Below are 23767 nucleotides of genomic sequence, written 5' to 3'. Positions count from 1 at the left end.
GTAAATACAGTGTATGAAATACCGCAAATTTCACAAGTTAGTGAATCATGTTTTTCATACCCCTTCACAATAGTTATATATGCCGTACCAAACTGCTGCAAAACCCAGTATACTTAATTTCTGCTTTCCTGTGTTCCTACCTGTTTGCTCCAAAGCAAAATGTTAATGTCAATGGTATTTGAAAACGGGATACTTCAGTCATTATTGCCTTTTTTTATAAAACTATTACCATTCGTGTCGATATAACCTTATTGTCGTCACCATTACGCAATGTCACTCCATGCCGTGTGTCCTTTTAATCCTTCGTATAACAAATGATTTGGACGTCCAATCAACTGCAGCATTCAACTGTCCTGTTACTTTATAACAAGAGACATCACCCGTGTTTTGAGTTCTGGAAATATCCTTTTTTAATTCGAGAACAGTGCTTCAAGTTCAAGTTTTGCAAATCAAATTAATGGAATAACTGTACACTGCACATGTACTTCTTTGTAAACAAACGACCAGATGAACACAAAACAAACAATTATCGTAATATTAACGTTGCCATGGAAATGTACACGTATATTTGCTGGTATAAGTTTTTCATATATCGAGTCATGGACTTCAGCAATATGGTGATCAACCCTCGAGTTACCCTCAGGGTAAGCAGTTTACGTCTTGTTTACATATATCGATGTCGAATATAAAGATCATTAAAGGTTATTTACTATGCATATGTACCGAATTGTGAAACATTTGGAACATAACATTCTAGGCAGCTTGTCTCAGATTGGCCTGGGGTGGGATTATTTTGCTCTCTTTCAGTGTTTGACAGTCATTAACAAACAGTTCGCGACAGAGGTTTGGGTAACAATATGGTTTCAGGAATAACTATTGTTGCTAAATGCCATTGTTACAATCATGCTTGTCCCACGCACCTACATCCACGTTGGTTATGTTAATCGCATATAATCTTTAGCAAGTTCTCATATAAATTCGGTCTCGATATTCAATATACCTACGTGACACTTGCATTGTCAACCATTTAGAATGATTTGCATGAACTTTCTCTGGAAAACAAAACAAAAGCACACGCATACGTAGGTTTCACGTTTGACAACAAATGCTATCATGTGAATTGGATAATTCTTACTGTTTTAATGTTTGATCAATAAATTACATGAATATCCTTCATCGAAAATCGCGTCTTGTTTATATTGTGTTGACTATAATTATGTGAGTATAGTTGCAGGGAACACTGACACAAATTCCTCACAATTTTCGTCGATGCCTATCAGAGAATTATTGTAGACCCTGAATTTTTAAATCTCCCCCCCCCCCCTGTCCATCATAACCCTGGTTTATTCTCGCACTTTCGGCTTACATCGAAGATCCAATACTCCAATGTGATGTTTAGATCAGATGAGGACTTATTAAACCGATAAATCTGCCTCTTGATCGGTGGGGTAATACGGTCGGCCCCTCTCAACCATGTCAACTGGCAGATTTTTTCGTAATAATAAGAGATCACAAAACTTGGCACGCTCATCTTCATATTATACTCAAGGAACGAGTCACGCTCACCATATTTCCAACCATGCAGTTCACAAGATGCCATCGAACAAGAGACAGATTTATCGGTCTAACAATGAGAGACAGCGAAATAGAAGGAAAGGAGGGGGAGAGGAAGAAGAGTGATGGAAAGATACCAGAAGAGAGAGGAGGAGAATGAGATATGGATGGGATGAAGAGTGGATGATGAGACGAATTGACCTGACTAGAACAGAAGTATGGCTAGGAAATTCACATCGGGATAAATGAGAGATATTCAATTAGTTAGGACGGACCTGCCCCGTCCTGTATTGGCAACCCAAAGATATGTCGTCATACAGCGAGGAAATCTACAAATGAAATTCAACACAGCGGCCGCAAGAAGTGGCGAACAAAAAACGATTTGACAAAAACAAAAAAAAAACAAACTGAAAGTGAAATTGAAAGTGAACAAGTGAAATTGAAAAAAGACGACGTGGTTACTAAAAAACAACAATGTACTCGCATTTTTTTTTCATTGCGTTGTCTTTATCATACTTTATAAATATTAAAAAGGTGCAAAATTCAACTGATAAAAAACACTTCCTTCACTTAACATTAAGGACATGGTAAACGTTATTTGGCAGTAACACTATAGATCCGTACAATCGGGCATACATTTTACATAATTATGGTCTTTTTTGTGCAGAGTAGCTTCTTCAATGTTGCCACTGCTCTACCAGAAGACCCTGCCATTATTATTACCACAGCGTTGCCAGGTACCCATTTATACACCTCTATCGAGAGGGACATTTTGGGGTAAACATATCTTGTCCAAGAAAGTAAGCACCGGATTGGACTGGATTCGTACTCGAGTCCTTCGATTTGGGAGTCAGGAGCCTTGTCCGCTATGTCTCAGTGCCTATACATTAGTCCACTATAGAATTAAATTCGGAAAATTTTCACACCAGCTGCTGAAGTTAGCATACATGTAAGTCTTTTCTTATCTTTCTTTTTAATTAAAAGCACAACATGACTTCAAAAGTCCCTTGTATTACATCGAATCAAATGTAATATTGTGTATCTACAACCATGTGCCAAGTTATTGCTTCCCTCTCTTTAGCTGCTATACAAGTTTCACGTCTTAATAATTATACAGCGTATATATAAGGATTGCTGTAATCGGCGGTATTACGCAGGCTACGGCCAGCTGTTTGACAATCGCACTGGACATGCTGGGCGTCTAAACGGAGACCACGTATCGTGTATATGTTCACTCCAGGTCGCCTATGCTGTTTCGTGCGCTTCTTAACATTCATGACCTCTTAGTATAAATGCTGCAATTAATTGTCCTCGTACTGGAGGCTTTGTCTCGCCATTTTGCGGGAAGGCCACTTTGCCAGAAGACATTTTGTGGTTTGTGAAGAAAGTTTCACGCGTCAAGGGAGAATGCAATGTTATAATGTGCTGCTGACGCCGACGGAACGTCGTCCTCAACGTCACATCTCACTCTGTTGTTCCGCACTCCCCTCCCTGGGCTATAAGCGTCATCAGCGTGCCCGTCGTAGTCCCGTCTGTCGAGACCCGGTGTGCCGACGGGCGTTCTCGCGGTGGCGCTCGGGCGCGAAGTCTGGGGCTCGAATTCCCTCCGCAGTCCGTTCGCTTCCTCGAGCACGCTGAGTACGGGGTCGTGCCGAGTCTCGAGATCGAAGCCGACGTGGATGCTGCCACGACTCAACGTCCGCGAGATGCCGTGCTTTGCAAGATCTGCTGTGGTGCCACCCCTGCTATTATTTGGGGACGTTGACATCGACCATCGCCTGTGTTCAGGGTTGTGATCACCGGGTCGACTACCAGACATTGTCCTGTGGTTGTACCCACTGTCTTGATCCATCGTACTGACGTCATCACACGTGCCGTATGCCCTCCGTAAAGAATCCCTGCCGTGGTCCGCTTCGTATCGGTTCCTGCGGTGACTCGGAGTACCTGAGGCCACGCCCATCTCTCTGTTCAACTGATGTTCGGAGTTATAGGTCACCACGATATCGTCCATGTCTAACGTTCTTCCCGTTGCAGCTGTCCTATTCACCAGATCGTATTCCAAATGGGTATCATCGTTTTCAGACCTTCTCGTTTCGCAACCAAGCATCACATCCGTCCTTTCGACGTCGCCAGTGCCGGCGGAGCCTTCCTTGGCCGTCATCGGTTTCGACAGCACGGCCTTGGTTAGAGTTTCTATGCACGTGCTCAGCTCAGAGATCTGTCGTCTGAGGGCGCTAATCTCCACGTTTGGATCGGTGAATGTCTTCGGTGGTTTCCCGGGATGCCCGCTCGGGAATGAGAATGTGAATGCCGGGGCGCTTGCGGGAGCGTGCGGGACGAACGGCGTCCGGGGAGTTTTCAGCTGCTCCATGAGCTCGAAACGCAGGCTGGAGATGTCGTTCTTGATTTCGTCCAGCTCGCCTGAAACAAGATACACAAACTATGGTAAGAACGAGCGATATACATAGTCTTCTTTTTTTCCCACGCCCTGACAACATTGACAACAACACTTAACTTGCTTAGGAACGAAGGGAGCCAAACAGCCGAAGCCAAGCCAATGTCATATCTAATCATGCTAACGGAAACAGTTCTGGGACGTCATGTTATTGTGAAGGTGTCGCTGTTGCTGTGATTATTCTTTGTCGTTGATAAGAACAAATAATGGCACTGTAACATTGAATGTGTGCCATGTCTGTGTTGAACATGACTCGGAAATGAAATCCACTTACCTTCATTCACCTCATCGCTATCCTTTTCGCGTTGGAGTTTGAAAAGGTACCGCTTGATGATTCCCTTCATTATGCTCTGTAGGTAGAAATAAGAACAATTAATGTGCAATGATTATGTAGATCACAAACAGATCCATCAACATCTTCATAGCTATCTTCATTAATGCACATAAAGTGTTACAGACACAGTCAAGAGAAAGCATTAGAGTTATTGTATTAACGGACACATAGCAACACCTTACAATGTACATGTTACTCTACGCCAGAAAGAGCCAACTCTATCTTATTCAGTAAATGTAAAGTTTAATCTTTTGCCAGTCACTTGGGCGGTTTCCTCTTCTATGTGTTTGTCTTAAATATAAAACGGATACGTATGTACAAACCTATACTTCCCCATGTCTTTGATTTTTCCCTTCCTTCCCCACCTCCTTCTCTTCTTTCTTTCGCGCTATATCTTCACCTGCTATCTACACGATTGAACATGGCGTAATATACCTCCTAAAATACTGAAATATATGATAATATTTCTATCATCATAACTTTGCCGCTGTTAAATGGATGTTTACATGGGTAATGATACAAAGCGCCCTCGTCAATGAACATTATCTAGTGCCTGGTGTATCGCGCATGCGCTATTTACCTCATGTGTGCTCTCCTCTCTCCTTAACTCAAGACGATTGAGGATGTTAAAGACTCCGTTACGCTGTGGAAAATTTGAAATGAAGAAAAAAAAATGTGGTGAGATGATGATTTCATTAATCTAAGCAAAAATAGACCCGCCCCCTCCCCCACAAAAAAAAAAACCAACAACACACAAACAAACAAACAAAAAATCAAAGTTAAGTAGAACTGGATTTTACTCTGATCTAAATGATAACGAAGAATATATTGAACCGCACTTTTCAGCGATATATATAATTTTGGCCTGCGAGGCTCATAAAACATTTTCAATTACTGATATGCAGAAATTACGTCAAACGTTTCGGTTTCTGAGTTATTTTTGTATCAAATTTTATACTGAATAAGAGTTCATCGATTACGGAATATTAACCGGCGAACAGTCAAACATGCGTAAACGCATTATACACACATAGCCTATGCACTACATGGCCCTGTTTCATAAAAAAGTCGATATGATAGCAACTCTTGCTTGAGTGGCAACTGTCATGGTAACGACAAGAATCCAGCTTCCTGATTGGCTGTTGATGATGGAAATTGCCATTCCAGCAAGAGTTGCTATCCTAACATCTTTTACGAAATGGGGCTCTGCTGGACTCACCCGCTCTCCGAGCGGCACCTGCGTACTCTCCGCGCTGGACCGGCCGTTCTTGTACTCGAGGATTCGCGCGGCGACCCACTTGTAGAAGTGCGTGAAGGATTTGGGCGACGGGATGAGGTTGAACGGGACCGGTATCGTGGCGCCCTGGTCGAAATACGACATCCAGAGCTGGGCGCGCGCAAACTTCCACTCCACGTCTTGCTCGCTCTGCACAGCAGACGCACAGATATAAACCCAAGAGCCATGACGTTATTACACTATCACAGAATAATATTGCTTGTGGCTGCAATGTACACACATGATGATATTCAATGGTCTACATAAATACTGGTTGGTGATTGGTCATAATGCAATCACGTGACTAATGCAGAGAGGATCGAAATCGTCATATGTGAGCAGTGACGTCACGTCAGGTCATATAATTCAAGAATTTGGCTGGCTGCCGATGGGACAAGATTAAAATGATGTGCATTTATTCAGATCATAATGATATAACAAATATCACCTTGTCTGTCGTAATGTAACACTTGACGGTGCCTTGGGAGTTATATTTCCCCTGGAGACAAACAATATGATCTCTTGGCGAAAATGTAACTCCATCGGGGATGTCAAGTGTTATATTACACCTCTGAAAGGGCAATATCTGTGTAATATCGTACTAATGGAAATTACGTCATCATCTCACAACACACGTAATGTCATCTTATTTGCAAGTATGGGTTGCGTGTGAGATGATGGCTGGGATCACTATTTCGTGAAGACCCCCTAGTGATTTTTATACACTTTGTACATGTATTAAATTCCATAGCTTTATTTTGTGTCCAACTTTAGTGCTGTATTCTCTGTTGCCTTTGATTTGATTTAATCATGCTATATTAAATTCAACTTGATCATTGAGTGAAGTTTTTCTCTCTAAGAAAGCAATTGATATCCACAAACGGAACTCACGTTAATTTCTTGGAACGAGTTACTCATCATAGCGATGAGCATGTTGAGCATGACCAGGCCCATGACGACGTAGTAGGTCATATACAGGATCGTTCCGAACGACTCGGTGATCAGGAAGCCTCCCCTACCGTTGCCGAACTCGTCCACGGAAATGGCCAGCGTGGTCCCGTTCAACCGGGGGTCGAGCGGGTTACCGAGACCGAAGAGCGCCCAGAAGAGCGTGAGAAACGCTGTACCAAAGCTAATTACCCGGATTGGATAAATAACAGACGATATTGGGTATGAGTTTTCTTCTATTTGTCTCCCTCTGTACAAATGAAATTTGAAAATGAAACTGCTGATCTACATTTTAATAAACATGTCGGGGGGGGAAAGGAACCATCAGGAATCGAACCTGTCATCTACTGCTTTGCGGGCAGCGACACTACCACCAGATTATCCCTTGTTGCCGGCAGTGACACGATGAACTTGACCCAACTTGCCCAAGCTCGGAAATTCCGACATTGTTATGTTAAGTAGTTTGTATATATATCAAAAAACCAACATAAACATGTCATAATACATACATACACACACACACACACACACACACATGTATATATATATATATATATATATATTTATATATTTATATATATATATATATATATATATATACATATATATATTATACATTGTATATATATACATATATATATATATATATATATATGGTTGAAAGGTAACTAAGGAGAGAAGGGGCAAGTTTATTAAGTAGACCTTTATCTGACTGACCATCGACTTCTCATAATCATACTCACTCGCCGAATTTGGAGTCCTCATAGGAGTAGTACAGATTGAAGAGCGAGCAGAAGAAGGCGAGGAAGACGACGAAGAAGACGACGGCGAAGCGGAGGATGTCTCCCAACATTCGGCCCAGCGAGATCTGGAGCGGACCGAGGAACTCGCTGACGGGCAGGATGTAGGAGAGGCGGGAGAAACTCAACACGTTGGCCATGGCGTAGAGGGCCTCGGACACGAAGACGGGATCATTGTTCTGCCACATTCCTCGTTCTTTGTGATGGAGGTGGGTGGGGCGCGGGCGGGGCAGGGTGAGGGGGAGGGGATGGAGGGTGGTGGGAGAGGCAAAAACGAAAACACGAGGATACCGACGGGTTTGCAATGGATGTATAAATTTGCATCAGCTAACATAAAGTTCAGAGTAGCAATATATCTGGCTACTACTACTACTACAGTTCTACAACAACATCTACTTCTTCTACCATAGTCTGCTACTACTATACTATTATGCTACTACTACTACTACTACTACTATTACTACTACTGCTATTTCTTTCCTGTAGGTGGCGACGACGACAAACGCTACTCCCGTCCCTAAACAGCACTACTGCTACATTTCAACCCACTTCTCGTACATCGGCCCCTTCCTCTGATCTGCTATCACCACTACAACAACATGTACACCATTCTTGTTGCCAATTTGAGGATGTTGAAACAAGCAGTACCTCTCTGCAAATAGTAGAAGTGGCTCTTGGCGACCTCATTCCGACCCGACGCGTACTCGCAAGTGGCGTTCAAGTTGTTTTCGATGAAGTCGATGGCCATCTGGGCCCGAATAATGCTGTAGATGTTGAGCGTACACGAGGCGAGGTAGAAGTTCAACATAGCGATGTCTATCCAGTTCCACACAGAAGACAGGTACACCCATAGACCCTCGGCCCAGAGTTGCTTTATCTCGCCCCACAGGAAACCTGCACCGCAGAGCAAATCAAGTTGACGAGGAACGCTCGTCATATACCATGACATATGTAAAATGCTATATCAACTTTGCGCATAAAAAGAAAAAGAAAACCTGTCAAACGCTATTAGGTATCTTAAGATTTGTTTACTTTTGGCTTGTAAGATATCAGGACATCTCTCCTTCAACATGTAGGTGTAACTTGTTTATTTTCCCAAATCCTATCAAGATGCTGTGCTATCCCCCCAAAAAAGTCAGTGTGCAATCTGTAGCCTTGATCTTCCGGTTTTAGGTTGGTTCTCCTTTCTTTTCCTCTACCACAAAGCTCTCATCACATTAACAGAGATCATCGCCACCACCTCCATCATCATCATCATCATCATCATCGTCATCATCATCATCGTAATCACCATCATCATCAAAATGACAAATTCCTGTGTTACTGTTTGCTGTATTCCATCCTGATGATGTTCTGCTTACTGACACAGTTTTAGAACGAAAGCCACAACGGGAACCTTTTCAATGTGCTCTACCTGGTGAAGTTATATACTGATATACAAGACCAAAGTTTCAGGTAACACTTGAGAAGTGACGAATATGAGAATGCTGTGGTGTTTTGGTATGATTTAAGTCACATAAATACAAAATTCATAACGGAAGGTCAATAATCTTTTCTTAGGGAGTAGGAATGCATTACTTATGACACAGGGACATGAATATCATGCCAAGTTCATACCGATGAGGAATATGATGACGAGGATTTCCAGCGGCGTGAGCGAGTTGAAGCGGATCTTGAGGACGTAGTCGGGATCCTTCACGAGGTCGGGGAAGACTTCGAGGAGACAGGAGGTGTTGCCGCGATCGCGCAGGGCCGACGTCAATCTTCGCTCCATCTCCTTCGGGGCGGAGTTGTTGTATGACTGGGCGTAGAGGGACTCGATGAAGATGATGAGGAGGAAGAGGAAGTAGGAGGCAGAGTGGAGTATGAACTTGACCAGGGGGCTGCTCACGAAGGCGCCACACTTGACAGAAAAATAAAATGGAAAATGGCCTGACGTCACACATCGCCTTCTGCTCATTCAACACAGAACGTATAGAACGTACTCCAAACCACCTCATATTATGTCTCAGATAGAGGTGTATAGTTCTGTGAATAAACAAGCCTAGCGATGTGTTTCGTCTAGAGTATAGCGATATCGTTATGTCTGCAGCTTCAACTAACAATATTGACAAAGGAAGACATTTTTTTTTTTAGTCTTCCTATATGCATGCTGCGATGACGGCACCAAAACTTTAAACAAGTGACATTTTTTTTAAGGGACCATTTAATTTCCCACAAACTTTACTAACAATATGATCTGTTAACATTACTGTCGACTCCTGCAGTCAGTGCACACACACACACACACACACACGTATATATTATACAAATATACCAGGCCTGAGAGGCTCTGGTTGAAACTATGCGCATGAGGTGACTTCAGTAGCACTATTTTCTGAGGGGCGCAGCCCCGAAGAAAATAGTGCTACTGAAGTCACCGAAGGCACATAGTTTCAACCGGTGCCTCGAAAAATTGGCCTGGTATATTTGTTTTATATCCCTCCCAATAAATTTAAGAGTATTCGACTGCTGGTATTCTGTAATTTACCTCTTTTTTTAAGGGCATCTTGCTTTACTTTTCAAGAAGATTGACTAGTCATTCACGCTTGGGAAAGCAGCTCAGCAGGAGGGCAGCGCGTACGCGTACTATGAAGAGACAACTGCGCGCTCAGCCGTTGAAGTGTACTCGGTGCATTGCTGTACAACGTACTGGTAAACATGCGCAAACTGCAAACTCACTACGCGCTTCATACATGCAATACGCCTATCCGATCTGTCAACAAGTACGTTCGGTTGCCAGTGCGGTGATGTGCGTGCTCGAGCTGATCAACGATGTGACTGTGAGCTGCAGTTGATTGTGTTTTCTGTCGTCTTTCTACCTAGCTGTCATGTCTGTACATGAATATGGACTATCATTTCCTGTTAAAATGCAAGTATACATTGTAAATTTGGGTAGCATTCAGTAACAGCGTATAAGGTTAGATTAGGCACTGGAAAAATTCTAGCAATTAAAGCATCGAGTGCCACTGTAAATTCGCGTGATTCGTACGGTGTTCTAACGTAAACAGTGAACAAGTTAGACTCTAACTTACTCGTTAGACACTCTAAAAAATAATTATTAGGAATGAGATTACGGGAAATAGGGCCTACTGTTAGACAGGTAGAACTAACGTATAGGCTTAACTAGCGCTAACGTTAGAGCAGGCCTACTATCTACTGCAGTTTCGTTTGTCAACATCTTTTGGGTGGGTCGCTCGAGTTTAATAGTGAACTGCGAGACCAACTTTCAAACGGCGAAGCATGAACTCCCCAAAGGCCGGCCTACGGTACGTCGAAGAACTCTAGCTTGCTTATTGTTGTCTAATTATAGATCTACGATATCGCCTACTCTGTTGTAACGTAGAATGAGGGCTTTATAAGAGTCTGAGTCTGAGTCTCTCCAACGTAACCCGTGTCGCATTGAGTGTATTCGTGCCTTGTGGTTCTCGCGAAGTGCAGTGATCTAAGGCGCCGCCGCGATACCCATTCATTTGTACATGAAATCTCTCGCGAAGCGAAGGTGCTGCGATACCCATTCATTTACACGTGAAATATTTCGCGTCGCGACGCGAAGCAAAAAAGGCGCGAAAATCACCAGCGTGGTATAGTTTTTACCATTTCCCTAGGGAGTATAGTCTTTTTCGCGCACTTGTATAGTAGAATTATGTTTTGTTGTTTACAGTGCTCTCGACCAATCAGAGGACGAGATGCATTTTGTGAGGGATATAAATATATATATATATATAAGCCTATATACAACATATTATATATCATATAATATATCATACATTATATGTGACATGTTATATATTATGTTATTTACAATGTATTATATATTGTATATTATATATTATATATTATATATCATATATTGTATATTTTGTATTATATATTATATATTATATATCATATATTATATATTATATATTTGATATTTGATATTTGATATTTGACATTTGATATTTGATATATGTTTGGGGTGAAGATCTCTTAATTGTGTAGGCCTACCTTGCTGTGGGGCGCCAGGTAGTAGACGAGGGTGAAGAATGGTAGACCTAGTACGATGCTGATGCTGGCAGACACCTTCTTCATGAGCCCCATGAGCCGCCAGCTGGGGAAGTTACGGTACCACAGGGTGGCCAGTTCGTGCTGGCAGTGAGCATGTGCCACGAACTGACGTAAGAAGAGTGGGGAGGGGAGAAGGAGATGTATTTATGTGCATGTATTTTTTTTAATGTGGGTATTCTTAAACTATGTTGAATAGTTCATAGTTCATAGTTCATATATATTTATTCGTTTTTTTCCACAATATACAAACATAAACATAAATCTCACTTTCTTGAGTGATAGAAACAATGCATACAATTGTACAAAGAAGACAACAATAAAAGAAAAAACTAACAGTAGCGATACATTGCAATAATTGCTAAGATAACGAAAGTGAAATAGTTTTCAATATATGCACTGTGTTAAAAAAAAACCCGGAGGGACCCACTAAAACGACAAAGCTTATAGAGTGTGGGCCCCTCTTGTATCAAAAACCCGATGCAAAAATTGAATTGAAAACAACAAGAAATCGGCACAAAAAGTTTGTCACAAAAAAGTTTGGCAGCCCACTAAGAGACAGACGAACAAACAGTTATACATAAAACAACAACAAACAGAGTAATGAGCATAAAACAGGACTGGGACACCAACAAGACTACTTATAGAAAAAAAAACTGACTAGACGACACAAGAGGAAACAAGACTACAGCGTGATAAAGAGGTAACAGAATAGACAGGAATATGCAACAAAGACAACGATCCTCGGAGGTTTGAGGAAGAAAGAGAAGAAGAAAAAGAAGAAGAAAAAAGACTATAGAACAAACCCTTCAACTGCAGAGTATAGGTTAAAGAAGATCTTATAGTCAAGGCTTAAGCAATAGTAACAATAATAAAGAGAACGGCAATGCAGATATTGCGGACGAGTAACAAAGTAAGCCTATAAACTGATCTGATTCTGGGAGTCGTCATTATAAGATTGTAAAAGAAAAGACTTTAATCTCCTTTTAAATGACTATATAGAAGGAGCAGATTTTAAATCATGATTCAGGGAATTCCAATAATTTGGTCCAGTGTAAATAAGTGTATTCTTTGCTAGAATCGTTCGAAGAAGTGATATGTGACACGTATGATTATAATATGTTTCATATATGAATAGTTATAAGGCAAGATACAGAGAACGATAGTCAGAAAGGGAAAGGAAAAGGCGATCTTTCCTTGCAGACAAACTTTCTAGTGTCGTCTGTCCTTAGTATATTACACGAGTAATTACATGATTTTAGCTACTCCTTTGCTACTGTTGTTGTTATGAGTGGTATAATGACGTAGTTTCATGGTGAAGTTGTTTCGCATGGGAGTACATTGACCCTTATTCTCACGGCACGTGCATGGTCGGACATCCGGGTAGTGTGACACAGGATCATGGAAATCGGCTGCTTGAGTGAAAGTAATCCTATAGTCGAGCGATCGGCGTACTTTTGAGACGGAATTATTTACGTTTCTTCCTTAATTGGCTTTGACATTATACGAAGCCGTCAAATATGGTCCATCTAAACATTTCGGATAGCCAACAGAAGTTCTATTGACAAATCTCGGAAAAGCACAATTACGTAGATCGAGGATTATGAACGCCGACAGTCCAAGTTCATAAATGCCGTATTGTGTTGTCTGTATCAACATACTACAGTATACAGATTCCTACCCTGAAACCACGTTCAAACTCTGCACATGCGTGTAGGGGAACTGTCTGTTTTCACACAAGCTACCGGAAGTGACGTGTACCTGACCATGAGAATACATCTAAAAGGAGATAGATAACATGAGAGGGCAAACATACCTGTTTCTGTCTCAGTTTTATTGCTAACTTCAGTCGGGCCAGCGAAGGCACGTGACTGTCTTCCTTGGGGTCTGTTTTCAGCCAGCTTGTCGCCCTCTCGTGTTCAGATTCCTCCATGGTCGTCGCCCCCTGGTTGAGAATCGTTCGGACTTCTTCGGAATTCTGGCACATGTCGAGCAGATCCGAGGCGAACTCCTTGCACTGCTTCGCGAGATCTCGGTATTCGTTCTGACGTCATAAAAGGGATACACAGAGAAAAGGAGGAACAGGGGATATAAACGTGGAGATAGAAAGAGAGAGAGAAAAAAAGAGGGGAATGGCAGAGGAGGAAAGAGAAGAGAAGAGAGGAGAAGAAGATGGTGAAGACAAACTGCTATCATGTGTTCATATCTTCATTAGATTGCTACGTGTTCATCATTCGACGACGCTAGATTTCTTTTTCTTCAACGTGCCGAATTACTTGACGCCGTACTTTAATATCACAAATTGCCATTTCTCATCTTGGGCTGAAAACCCATCCCACACTTGGAGTCATTTTAAAGAAGAAATGAACACAATGAAAGGAAGAAGTCGTGTCAAGCATCATTCCACAGACAATATTGTATGCTGGATATCAAGTCAAACACACAATGGTAATCAAAATTGTAAGTCAGATTTCATGGCTCCATGTACCATAATTCAATGATTGTATCGGCTTATAAAAACAATGAAAATAACATTGGTTGTAAAATGCAGAAACAAAACATCGAACTATGTATTATTGCTATTATTGTCATTATTATTATTATAATTATTACTACTACTATTATCATTATCATTATTATTTTTATTATCATTATTATTATTATAATTATTATTATTATTATTATGATTATTATTATTACGGTTATTATCATCATTATATTTTTTTTCCATTCTCTCACCGAACAGATAATAGATTAATTAAAAGAATTCTCGATTGTCTGCGGGCCGCCAAATTTCTGTCGACTATTACCTTGAACTCTTTTTCGATTCTTGCGTTGGAAGCCAGCTCTTGGCTGAGGAGAAAGGCCGAGAGGATCGGGTCCGGGCTGGTGAGGGCGATGTATGCCGGGCTCGCCAGAGCGCGGTAGGTGTTGAACCCGGCCAGTGAGTGCTTCAGCGGGTCGAACTGTTTCTTGTTGCTGCAGTACGTGCACTGACACAGCGAGTTGTGAGGCTTTTTGATCGAGTCCCCCCGGTTGAGTAGCAGCCGAATGATATCAATTTCGTTGCAGTGTGCCGCCAGCATCAAGGGCGTCACGTCCTGTGGGATATCGATTCGAAATTTCAGCTCAGCTTCTAAATTCTTTTGATTTATTGTATGATTTACAAAGCGTATTGTTTCTACATTGCGCGTTCCTGAGCGTGTGTGCATAATGAATTTGTTATGTATCATCATTACTGTGTGTTATGGTCTCAAGTTCACTCAATATTCGTGTCTTTCATTCCTTTGAGGGAAGCAGCATTATACAAGTTAAAATGTTTTCAAGTTGTTCAGATATCATATTAATATAGTTTACAGCATCCGGCCAGCATACTCTATGTTCTACGCCACTTTTCATGTTGTTGTATAGTTATGATGACAATGAATATGTTGAATCCAATTCAGTTGAGTTTATTTTTCAACATATCTCTCAAAATGAAAATATACTTTGGAAACAATGTCATTATCATGCAAGTATGACGTTATCATGACATCATTTGATGAAGAAAAGGAAAACTTAGACATACTTAGTAATGATACAAAAGTAGGGCCTACTATGTTAATATAGTATTAATACACGCTGCTTAGCATTTTGATGTACCGTTAATTCGCATGTGTAGAGTCATACTAAAAGACATAGCTGTCTATGTTGCTGGTACCTAGATGAAATGCGAAAACAGTAAGAACACAATAATTCATTAAACAATTTTTCCTTATCACAAAGTAACAAATGCTATGTTTTCATGCATGACACAATGTGAACTGGGCCCTGTTAAATGAAAAGTTATAATTGATTATATAGTTGATTTCTGTGAAGTCTATGGCCGCCTGTGTAGTAAAGAAATTTATAATCGATCAAATCTTTTGATAAAACGGGGCCCTGATCTCCGCCTGAGTCTACGCTCCTGTCCAAAGCAGCAAAACATCAACATCAACAACAACAAACAAACAAACAAACAAAAACTCGCACGAAATAAACCAAACAGTATACAGAATTCTGCTCTATTACCTGGTCAAATTTTGAGTTGTTCTTCCGCTGGTAGTAGTTCGTGAGGCTGCCGAGCCGAAATTTGTCTTTGCTCCGCTGGTGGACGGGGTGGTTGAGGAGGGCCTGAGTGATCCTCAGGTAGCCCTTGCTGATGGCCAGCATGAGGGACTCGTGAATGCACTGGATTTCGAGCTTTCGACCACCCCTCTGGACGAGGAGCTCGACGATCTCTAGGTGTTCGTTCTCCGTGGAGACCTGTTGGGGACGACGAAGCAAGGTGTATATGATTGGGATGGCCGGAAAGGGAGGGGGGGGGGGGGGGGGGGGCGTTTGGGGAGGAAAAGTCACAAAATCATAGTAACTCATAATAGCTATTCTCGTCATTCTTCACAACCTCGTTGGAAGAACAACTGTTGTTGTTGTTTTTTACCACGTCTAATTGAATACGTAAACATAAAAACGGCCCAAATCCAAATTCGGTTATCGCTTTTGTGAGCCCTTTAAGAAGTGATCCAAAGATAGATAATCAGTCAAACGACTGCTTTACATCTAAATTTGTATAAAATAATATATTCCACTAACCCCCCCCCCCCTACAACAATATTAGGAAACTATCTAGTGATTTCTAGCTATTCCACATCGTCTGCAAGGGACTTATGTCGTTTTTATATTCGTGTTTCATATTCTTCTTCGTCTTTTAAACTTCTACTTCTACTTTTTCTTGTTCTCCTCTCCACTTCTCCATTTTTCTTACCTCCTTCGTTGTCTATCGCTCCTTCTTCTTATCATCTTCTGTTTATAATTTTCGCCTTACTCTCCCTCTGTTTCCACTTTGTCTAACCTTTCTTGTTCTTGCCATTTTGCGTGTGTGGGAGGGATTCTCTCCTATCTCTTCTTGTCGCAAAATGTATACTTTGATGTGGATTTATTAGACACCTGTTGTCTATCAAGGCATTTTCTACTAACTCAGTTTGATAAAAGCTTTGCAGCAATTTGTGAGTCTATAATTCATCCGGTCGTTACAAGGCATCTTAAAGGCCCTCTTGTTATTAATAGTACATGTAACTGGAAAAGAAGCAAGGAAGGGGTTTATCAGTCTCGCGAGTCAAGCGAGCGGGAGGAAAGCTTCACACTCGGTTTCTGTTTTTTTAAATATAAATATAATTGGCTCTACCAACAACGTGAGGATTCGTGTAACAAGACTACATACAGTATGTCCACCACCCCCCCCCCCCCCAAAAAAAAAAAAAAAAAAAAAAAATCGGTTTTTCGCATTGATAACTTCCAATATGATTAAATTGTCTCAATGCTATTTCAGGGTCTGAAAATTAACATCTTACCCATATTTTGCAGAAAACTCCATTGAATTTGGTTAATTAGTGATCATAGAGAAATGTGGATTGTTGTAAAGCATGTCATGGGTCTGATTCTTCCAAGTTTAGCACTTGGATGCTCTTGGAACTGCATATTATTGTGTGAACACAATGGGCAGGACATGGAGGGAAGGGATTCCTGACATTCTCTACAAATGTCCTCATATCTCTTTGACCACTGAAGCAAATCGGATGGGGTTTCCTGTAAGATGTGGGTAATAAGTTATATAGATTCATGCCCTGAAGTTGTATTTGGATATGTTCACTACATGTATTTTGTAAAGTTATCGTTGCGGAGGGTCTCGTATTTGTGTGTGTGTGTGTGTGTGGTGGGGGGGGGGGGAGACATAAGGCATGCCGGTATATAAAGCCTAACTCACGCCGTATACAGGAGGAAATTGTCGCGCACGTGCGTGTACTAATAAAAGAATGTCCACATAATTATTATATAGGGCCTACCTCCAAAGCAGTGCGATCCTTGTAATCCGTGCACCTGAGGAGTTTGGCTGCCTTCTCCTCGTTCTCCAGCATGGCCTTGACGGTCGGGAAGTCGCCGATCTCGGCCGCCTGGAGGAACTTGAGCTCGTCCTTGGACAGGAGGTCGTGCTCCTTGGCGCCCGAGGTCACGAGGAACGAGTCGTACGCGCGCCGACGCATGTTGCTCAGCGCGCGGTCGCCCGTCTGCTTCTTTTCGCCCTCCCGTCGTTTTGTCCTGCAATATTTCAGACAAAAAGGTCAAAGATCGAAAGGTCAGTGACTGTTTTTTTTTTTGTTGTAATGTGTGTGTGCTACTTTCGAAACTATCACACATGAAGTCAAAATATGTTCATAGGTCAATAATATGAATTGTTATTTTCAAGGCTATATATTTAGCTATCACGTCCTATCTTCGTGAAGTGTATTGTGGCAATGTTGCACTCTTCTTACCCCCCATATACTGTCATAAGGTAAAAAACAAACAAACTTGGCGCTGCTCTGTTCATGAACTTTTACAGAATGTATATAAGATGATGACTGCGATAAACAAAATATTGATGATAATGATGATGAGAAAAAATGTTGGTAATAGGAGTCATGATATTCCCGTTGCATGGAGATGTAATTCCACGATGTAGCTCTAAGGTGCTTTGCATCATAGACAAGAAGCGCCCACATGCATGGCATGAGAGATCGCAAATATCCGCCATTAAGGCCGTACAGGATCACTTATGGCATAGATCTGTGCACGCACTCAACAAAAACCCCCAAAAACAAAAACAACCAAAACAACCTTGGGTCTAGGTCTTGATTCGGATCACCACCAAAACTCATCATCGGCAGTCTGTTACCATGGAGACGGATCTCTCGTGAAAATTTCACGAAGAATCCGTTTGCAACTTGCTGAATGACATCGTTCACAGAAAGACAAACAAACAAATGCCGGCAAAAACAACTTTAAAAAAAAAAAGACTTCTTAGCAGATGAAATCATTATTTTCACTTTGTTTCTCGAACCAAACCCTGCACCTGTAGTACACTCCACTCCCAAGTGCCTATAAGGAAAACTTCCAGCCTAGCTGACCGTTCTCCAGTACACACACACACACACACACACACACACACACACACACACACACACACACACACACACACACACACACACACACACACACACACACACACACACTGAATCTCACCACAGCGAAGCGCCTTTTTCCCGTGTTGCAGTGGAAAGCGCCCCAAGAGCTGCGAGCCCGCACCGGGCCGGCATTCCTAAAATCTTAGGAATACGCGCCTGCCCGGGACCTCACCACGAGGGATTTCAGGGGAAGCTGCTTCCCCTCAGGCTTAGTCGGTCAGGAATGAGTGCCTCTTTCGTGCTGAGCGCCTCCCCTGAAATGTGAAGCGCCATCTATATTTAATATAAGATCAGTGATCGCTATGCCGATATCCTCCATCAAAATTTCCTGAAAATGTAACTATAATACTGTACGACTTTCCCCAAGTTGGTGCAGACGTGATGTATTTGGGTATATTAAAAGTAAGTAATGAGATCCTCTGCATATCAAAATCGCAATGGCGCCGGGAAATCAGTGGTGAGTTTCCCTGACCGAGCGAACGTCATAACTGGGGGCAGCTCTGTTCACTGATGTAACTTAAGCCGGCAGCAGCCACATTCACTGTCACATAAAAAAGTAATTTTCCTCCTTTTTTTCGAAAGAAAGGATGCAAAAAATGCAGATAATCACCGCGTAAGCACCGGGTGCAAAATGTGGCGTGTCGTGAGTCTCTCTTCTTGGTCTGCCAAATGGAAAGCAGGTGTACCATTCTGTCACTTCAAAAGCCCTCATATTCTATCTGGGTCACGCGAAACCGTTACGCTATACGCACTGGCTTAAATTGGAGAAAGTCTCGCTTACCACGATTGATCGATGGATCGAGCTGGAGGTAATTACAGGGGGGGGGGGGGGTGGGAGACCTCTGTGGACAGCACTTTCAATTTTGATAAAAGGAAAGGTATAAAATGCCTTTCGCAATTGGTGTCTGTCTGGACAATAAAAGCCAATTTTTCTGATCATCACTTTGGATTATCATCCGAGAAGTATTTGGAAAAGGTCTAAAGAAAAGATGGAACACGTGCAGCACAGATCATATTGCAGATTATTTTGTTTAGTGGTTTTTTTTTTAGCTTGCTGTATTCTCCTGCAAATTTTCTATCAATTTAATGAGATTTTGTATAGCTCTATTCGTCAATCAAAGTGAAAACAAACTAACGAAAAATGAGAAACGAAAGAAGGGTATTCGTCACAAAATCTCTTTGAATCCCAGCCCCAGCTATATACTCGAAACCTTTGTCAACAATACACGCGCAAATGATATTGGCTTGCTTCATCACAAAGACATGCGAATTATTTGTTCGTTTGTTTCTTTGTTTCTTTGTTTGTGCGTTTGTTTCTTTGTTTGCTTGTTTGTTTGTTTGTTTGTTTGCTGTTTTCTTTCTATAAAAGCAACAGAGAGAAAGAGAGGGAGAGAGAGGTTAAAATAGGAAAAGGAGGAGTATAAATCTAGAACTATAGGTGAACAACGAATAAAGTTATTTTTCGCTTGAGGAAGAATTTTCTTGTAAGGGGCGGGGTATTTATACGCATGCCTTCAAATTGGCAATATTTTCATCAAATATTAGTATTCATTCTTCTCTCCCTCCCCCACCCCTCTCTCTCTCTCTCTCTTTCTCCCTCTCCAACTGAATGTCAATTTCTGTGGTCTGTTTGCTGTTGCCTATACAAAACGTACAACGTACAGTCGTGACGAAAACGAAGCAATAAGTCCAATGTAAATCATGTTCATGGCGCTGTAAAGCAAACGGTGACACCACTGCCTGTTGGTGGTAATAAACCAAGGAAGTGATTTATTGCTGTTTATAAAGAATGATGCCGATATTGTAGGTATATACGCTTTTCCGAGTGAAATTTGTGTGCGTTCTGTACCCTGTTGCTAGTCATTGCTTCTGTGGAAATGGGGTACACGTTTTGATGTTTGAGGGTTTCATTTTGCTTTCAAAGTATTATCTGCGCCTATATGTCATGTATAACCTTTTTTTCGCCACAGTTCTTGTTCAGCACGCTATCTAAGACAAAGAAAAAATAGTCTGTAGATATTATAAAGAGGAAAGATCGTCCATTTAAGAGCCTAAAGATATTTTTAGAATACAACGTCGGCCTCATGCCAAAAGGGCCTTAACACCACAGACTTTGTACACTATTAGTGCCCTTTTGGCATGAGGCCGACGAATTTAAATACCTACACATACAGAGCTAAACAGCGCCTAAAATTAACAACATTGTACATCATAACTTCCTTTTTGCATTATTTGCATTCAATGTACATTTAATTACATCAAACGCCTGTGGAAATTGTAAAGAGGAAAGACTGTCCATGTAAGAAGATGAGACAGCATTCGCATCTCACGTCAAAATGCCGCTTATATAACATAATAACACGGAGCTAAACACTTTAATCAAAAGTGCGCCTAAAATGAACAGCGTTGCACATTGTTTAAAACGTTGCTTTCGGAAGTTGAAGGTCATCGCGCTCGTACGTATAGGAGAATTAGATATTTAGTGCTATTATTCTAAAAACGAAGATAATCAATTGGGTGTGTGTGCACGTGTGTGTGTGTGTGTGTGTGTGTGTGTGTGTGTGTTTGTGTGTGTGTATGTGTGTGTGAATGTGTGATGTGTACACTGTACGCTGTACGCTGACATTCTCACACAGACACACACACACATATATAATGTCTGCATTTATTAGGCCTACTTCCATATTTTCTATACGACTGTCGTATAAGATTATTGTCGTCCGAGTTTATTTTCATCTTTTTGTATGACGGTTTGCATAGAAATCAACGAAATTTTGATTTCCACTACATCTGGAATGCAATATTAAACAAACACAAAGGTTTCAGTATGAAGGACAAGAAAGACAAATTCCCCGCGAGAGAATTTCTGTTGCGTAAATCCAATTTGCTTCAACAACAGTCGGTGTGAAAGCATATCGACGCCACCATTGCAACCAACCTGTCGTTAATAGACGAGGGAGAAAAATAAGGGGTGGGGGGGGGGGGGGGGAGGTGCGATCTCGTAACTTGTATGTTCTGAGGAAAGAGCTTTTCATGTGCAGGACAAATTTGGAAGTGAAGGAATCCCGAAATCAAATTATAAGCCGACGTCATTACGACGTCATCATACTCCACAGGCGGCTTCAATCAAAATATTTTACGCAAAGTGCGTTCTATTAGAGTATATACCTGACTGCAAATATGGAAAGGCAAATGCATAAAGTCAACTGAAAAAGAAGAGTTATATGGTTTACATCAATCCATTATGCAAGGTAATCAGAATTACATAACGCATTCATAGTTACAAAACCATGAGAACGTTGAGGTTTGCGACGATGACGGTGATATTAAAATGTGCACGCATACAGAGCTATAGTGTACTCATGTCATTTCTACAGATTCTTATCCTATACCTACTTATGCTATCACAGCATATAGACTGCAGCTGCTGATGTTGTTACTTCTAAATGAATGTATGTAGCCAATCAGAAGCTCTGAAATGAGTAGGCATACTTGTGCTCTTCATTTTTTTTCTCTATCTCTCGCTAATACACGGGACTGCAAAAAAGTGTCAAACAAAAAAAGCATAACTGCACGGCGGGTTATCCTGTAGCATGATCCTTGTATTAATAGCTTCCTGTGAAAAGGTGTAACAGAGATTGATAACGTCAAGATTCAAGGTTACCGATTACTCTGTGCAGCGCATCTATACCTCTGCGCGCGCCACAAACCCAAACTATACAATCGCTTTGATTCACACGGTCGTCTCCACGACCAATCGGAGAGCAGCCCCATTGTAGTGAAATACAAAGTCTTATATAGCTGATGTAATACTATAGTAGCATAGTTCATAGACCCGTTTCATAAAACAAATAATGCACAGGTTCAAGTTCGTGATGTTAATGGAATTAAATGCAGCGCATCATCGGGTATTCACAATGCTGTGCAACATGTACTCGGCTACTTGCATTTGGCTACTGATTATGTTATATTTCATATATTTCACTTTTCAGTATAATAAACATCATAGAATCAAATTCATGAATAGAATGCACTTCAGTAATATAGACTGCCTGTAAATTATATGGACATTTTAAGGATGTTATGCTAAGAAGAAAAAAAAAGTCAGCATTTGTGTACCTGAAATCGCACTCATGAATTAAACCGCGATGATATCCCGTTTATAGAGTGGCACATCCACCCCCATGCACACACACACATACACACACACACACACACATACACACGCACGCAAACACAAACATACACACACACGCACGCAAACACACACACACACATATACACACACACACACACTCAAAATACATTAGATAAGCCATCATTTTCTAGATTGATCCCACATGATAATTCGTGTATTCGAGCTCCGAGCTCGCCTCGTTTCCTCTGACGTAAACATGGTACAATCTGTGGATGATTAAAGGGTCAACATTGATTTCCCGGCATACGTTTACCTCTACCGCCAACATGGAATCTAACTGATTCCATCAACCATATACAGGTGATATACACCAATTCAAGAAGGCTATAGTGGTATGCATCTCTTTGGTCTCAGTTCAATTTACTTCAAGTAATAAGTTCATCTAAACTTCATTTAACTTTTTCTCCTCTTTACAGAATATGGCATGAAAATGCATGCATTCTAAATTCAATTCATTTCAAATAATCTTATTCCCATATAAAGGAATACAAGGTAATATAGGCCTACATAATATAACGCTTACATGAGTAAAGAATTTCAAATAACACAAATTTCAATAATACATGATATACAGTCATAATACTTTCGTCTTTATATTTCTCATGATTAAATGACTAGATAATCAAATAATTAAATAAACAATGAAATACTCAAATAAAACATAACAATATCATGACATCATTATATACCTTTGTCAGTCTAAAGAGATGACCCTATTCTACGGAAACTTGGGATCCCAATTTATAACTTTCTTGTGTAGCTATAAACGAAGCGAGGTTAGACTCATGTTGGAAACACGAAAATTCTTCATATTCTTCGCTATACCCTCATTGGCCATGACACAAAATCTACAAGATTCATTTCTTTTCGGGGCGATGCGCATGAAGCCGTGTTAATCACGAGGCCATGCCGGATTAATAATATACCACGTATCATTTTGGTATTGCGGAAGCTCAAGATTGAAGAAGAAAAACGTGATCAAAACGCGACGACATTATTGGATAGGACTGCGATTTTATTGTCTACATTTCCCTGTATACCATTATGTTATCATGGTGGCAGCTTATATGAACACTGCGAACACGGCGAAGGTCGAA

The 23767-nt window shown here is 41.1% G+C and overlaps 1 protein-coding gene across 1 annotated transcript in view; it reads right to left on the bottom strand.

Moving 5' to 3' along the window:
* Positions 1 to 2944: 2944 nt before the first annotated feature.
* Positions 2945 to 23767, bottom strand: part of LOC139735638 (short transient receptor potential channel 7-like) — a 41696-nt gene continuing 20873 nt past the window's right edge. Inside the window, exons 2-14 of the mRNA XM_071646388.1 lie at positions 17315 to 17567; positions 15504 to 15737; positions 14264 to 14554; positions 13270 to 13497; positions 11397 to 11561; positions 8985 to 9270; positions 8016 to 8261; positions 7311 to 7563; positions 6511 to 6751; positions 5563 to 5769; positions 4924 to 4986; positions 4284 to 4359; positions 2945 to 3975 (exon numbers count right to left, since the gene is read on the bottom strand). Of these exons, the coding sequence (XP_071502489.1) occupies positions 2945 to 3975; positions 4284 to 4359; positions 4924 to 4986; positions 5563 to 5769; positions 6511 to 6751; positions 7311 to 7563; positions 8016 to 8261; positions 8985 to 9270; positions 11397 to 11561; positions 13270 to 13497; positions 14264 to 14554; positions 15504 to 15737; positions 17315 to 17512 (3519 nt within the window). The 5' untranslated portion in view covers positions 17513 to 17567. The remainder of the gene's footprint in view (positions 3976 to 4283; positions 4360 to 4923; positions 4987 to 5562; positions 5770 to 6510; positions 6752 to 7310; positions 7564 to 8015; positions 8262 to 8984; positions 9271 to 11396; positions 11562 to 13269; positions 13498 to 14263; positions 14555 to 15503; positions 15738 to 17314; positions 17568 to 23767) is intronic.

Source organism: Diadema antillarum, unplaced genomic scaffold (assembly GCF_040938485.1).
Source record: "Diadema antillarum isolate AM-2024a unplaced genomic scaffold, OU_Dant_1.0 seq00000589_RagTag, whole genome shotgun sequence".
Taxonomy (NCBI): Eukaryota; Metazoa; Echinodermata; class Echinoidea; order Diadematoida; family Diadematidae; genus Diadema; species Diadema antillarum.
This window is presented reverse-complemented; position numbering and strand designations above follow the sequence as displayed.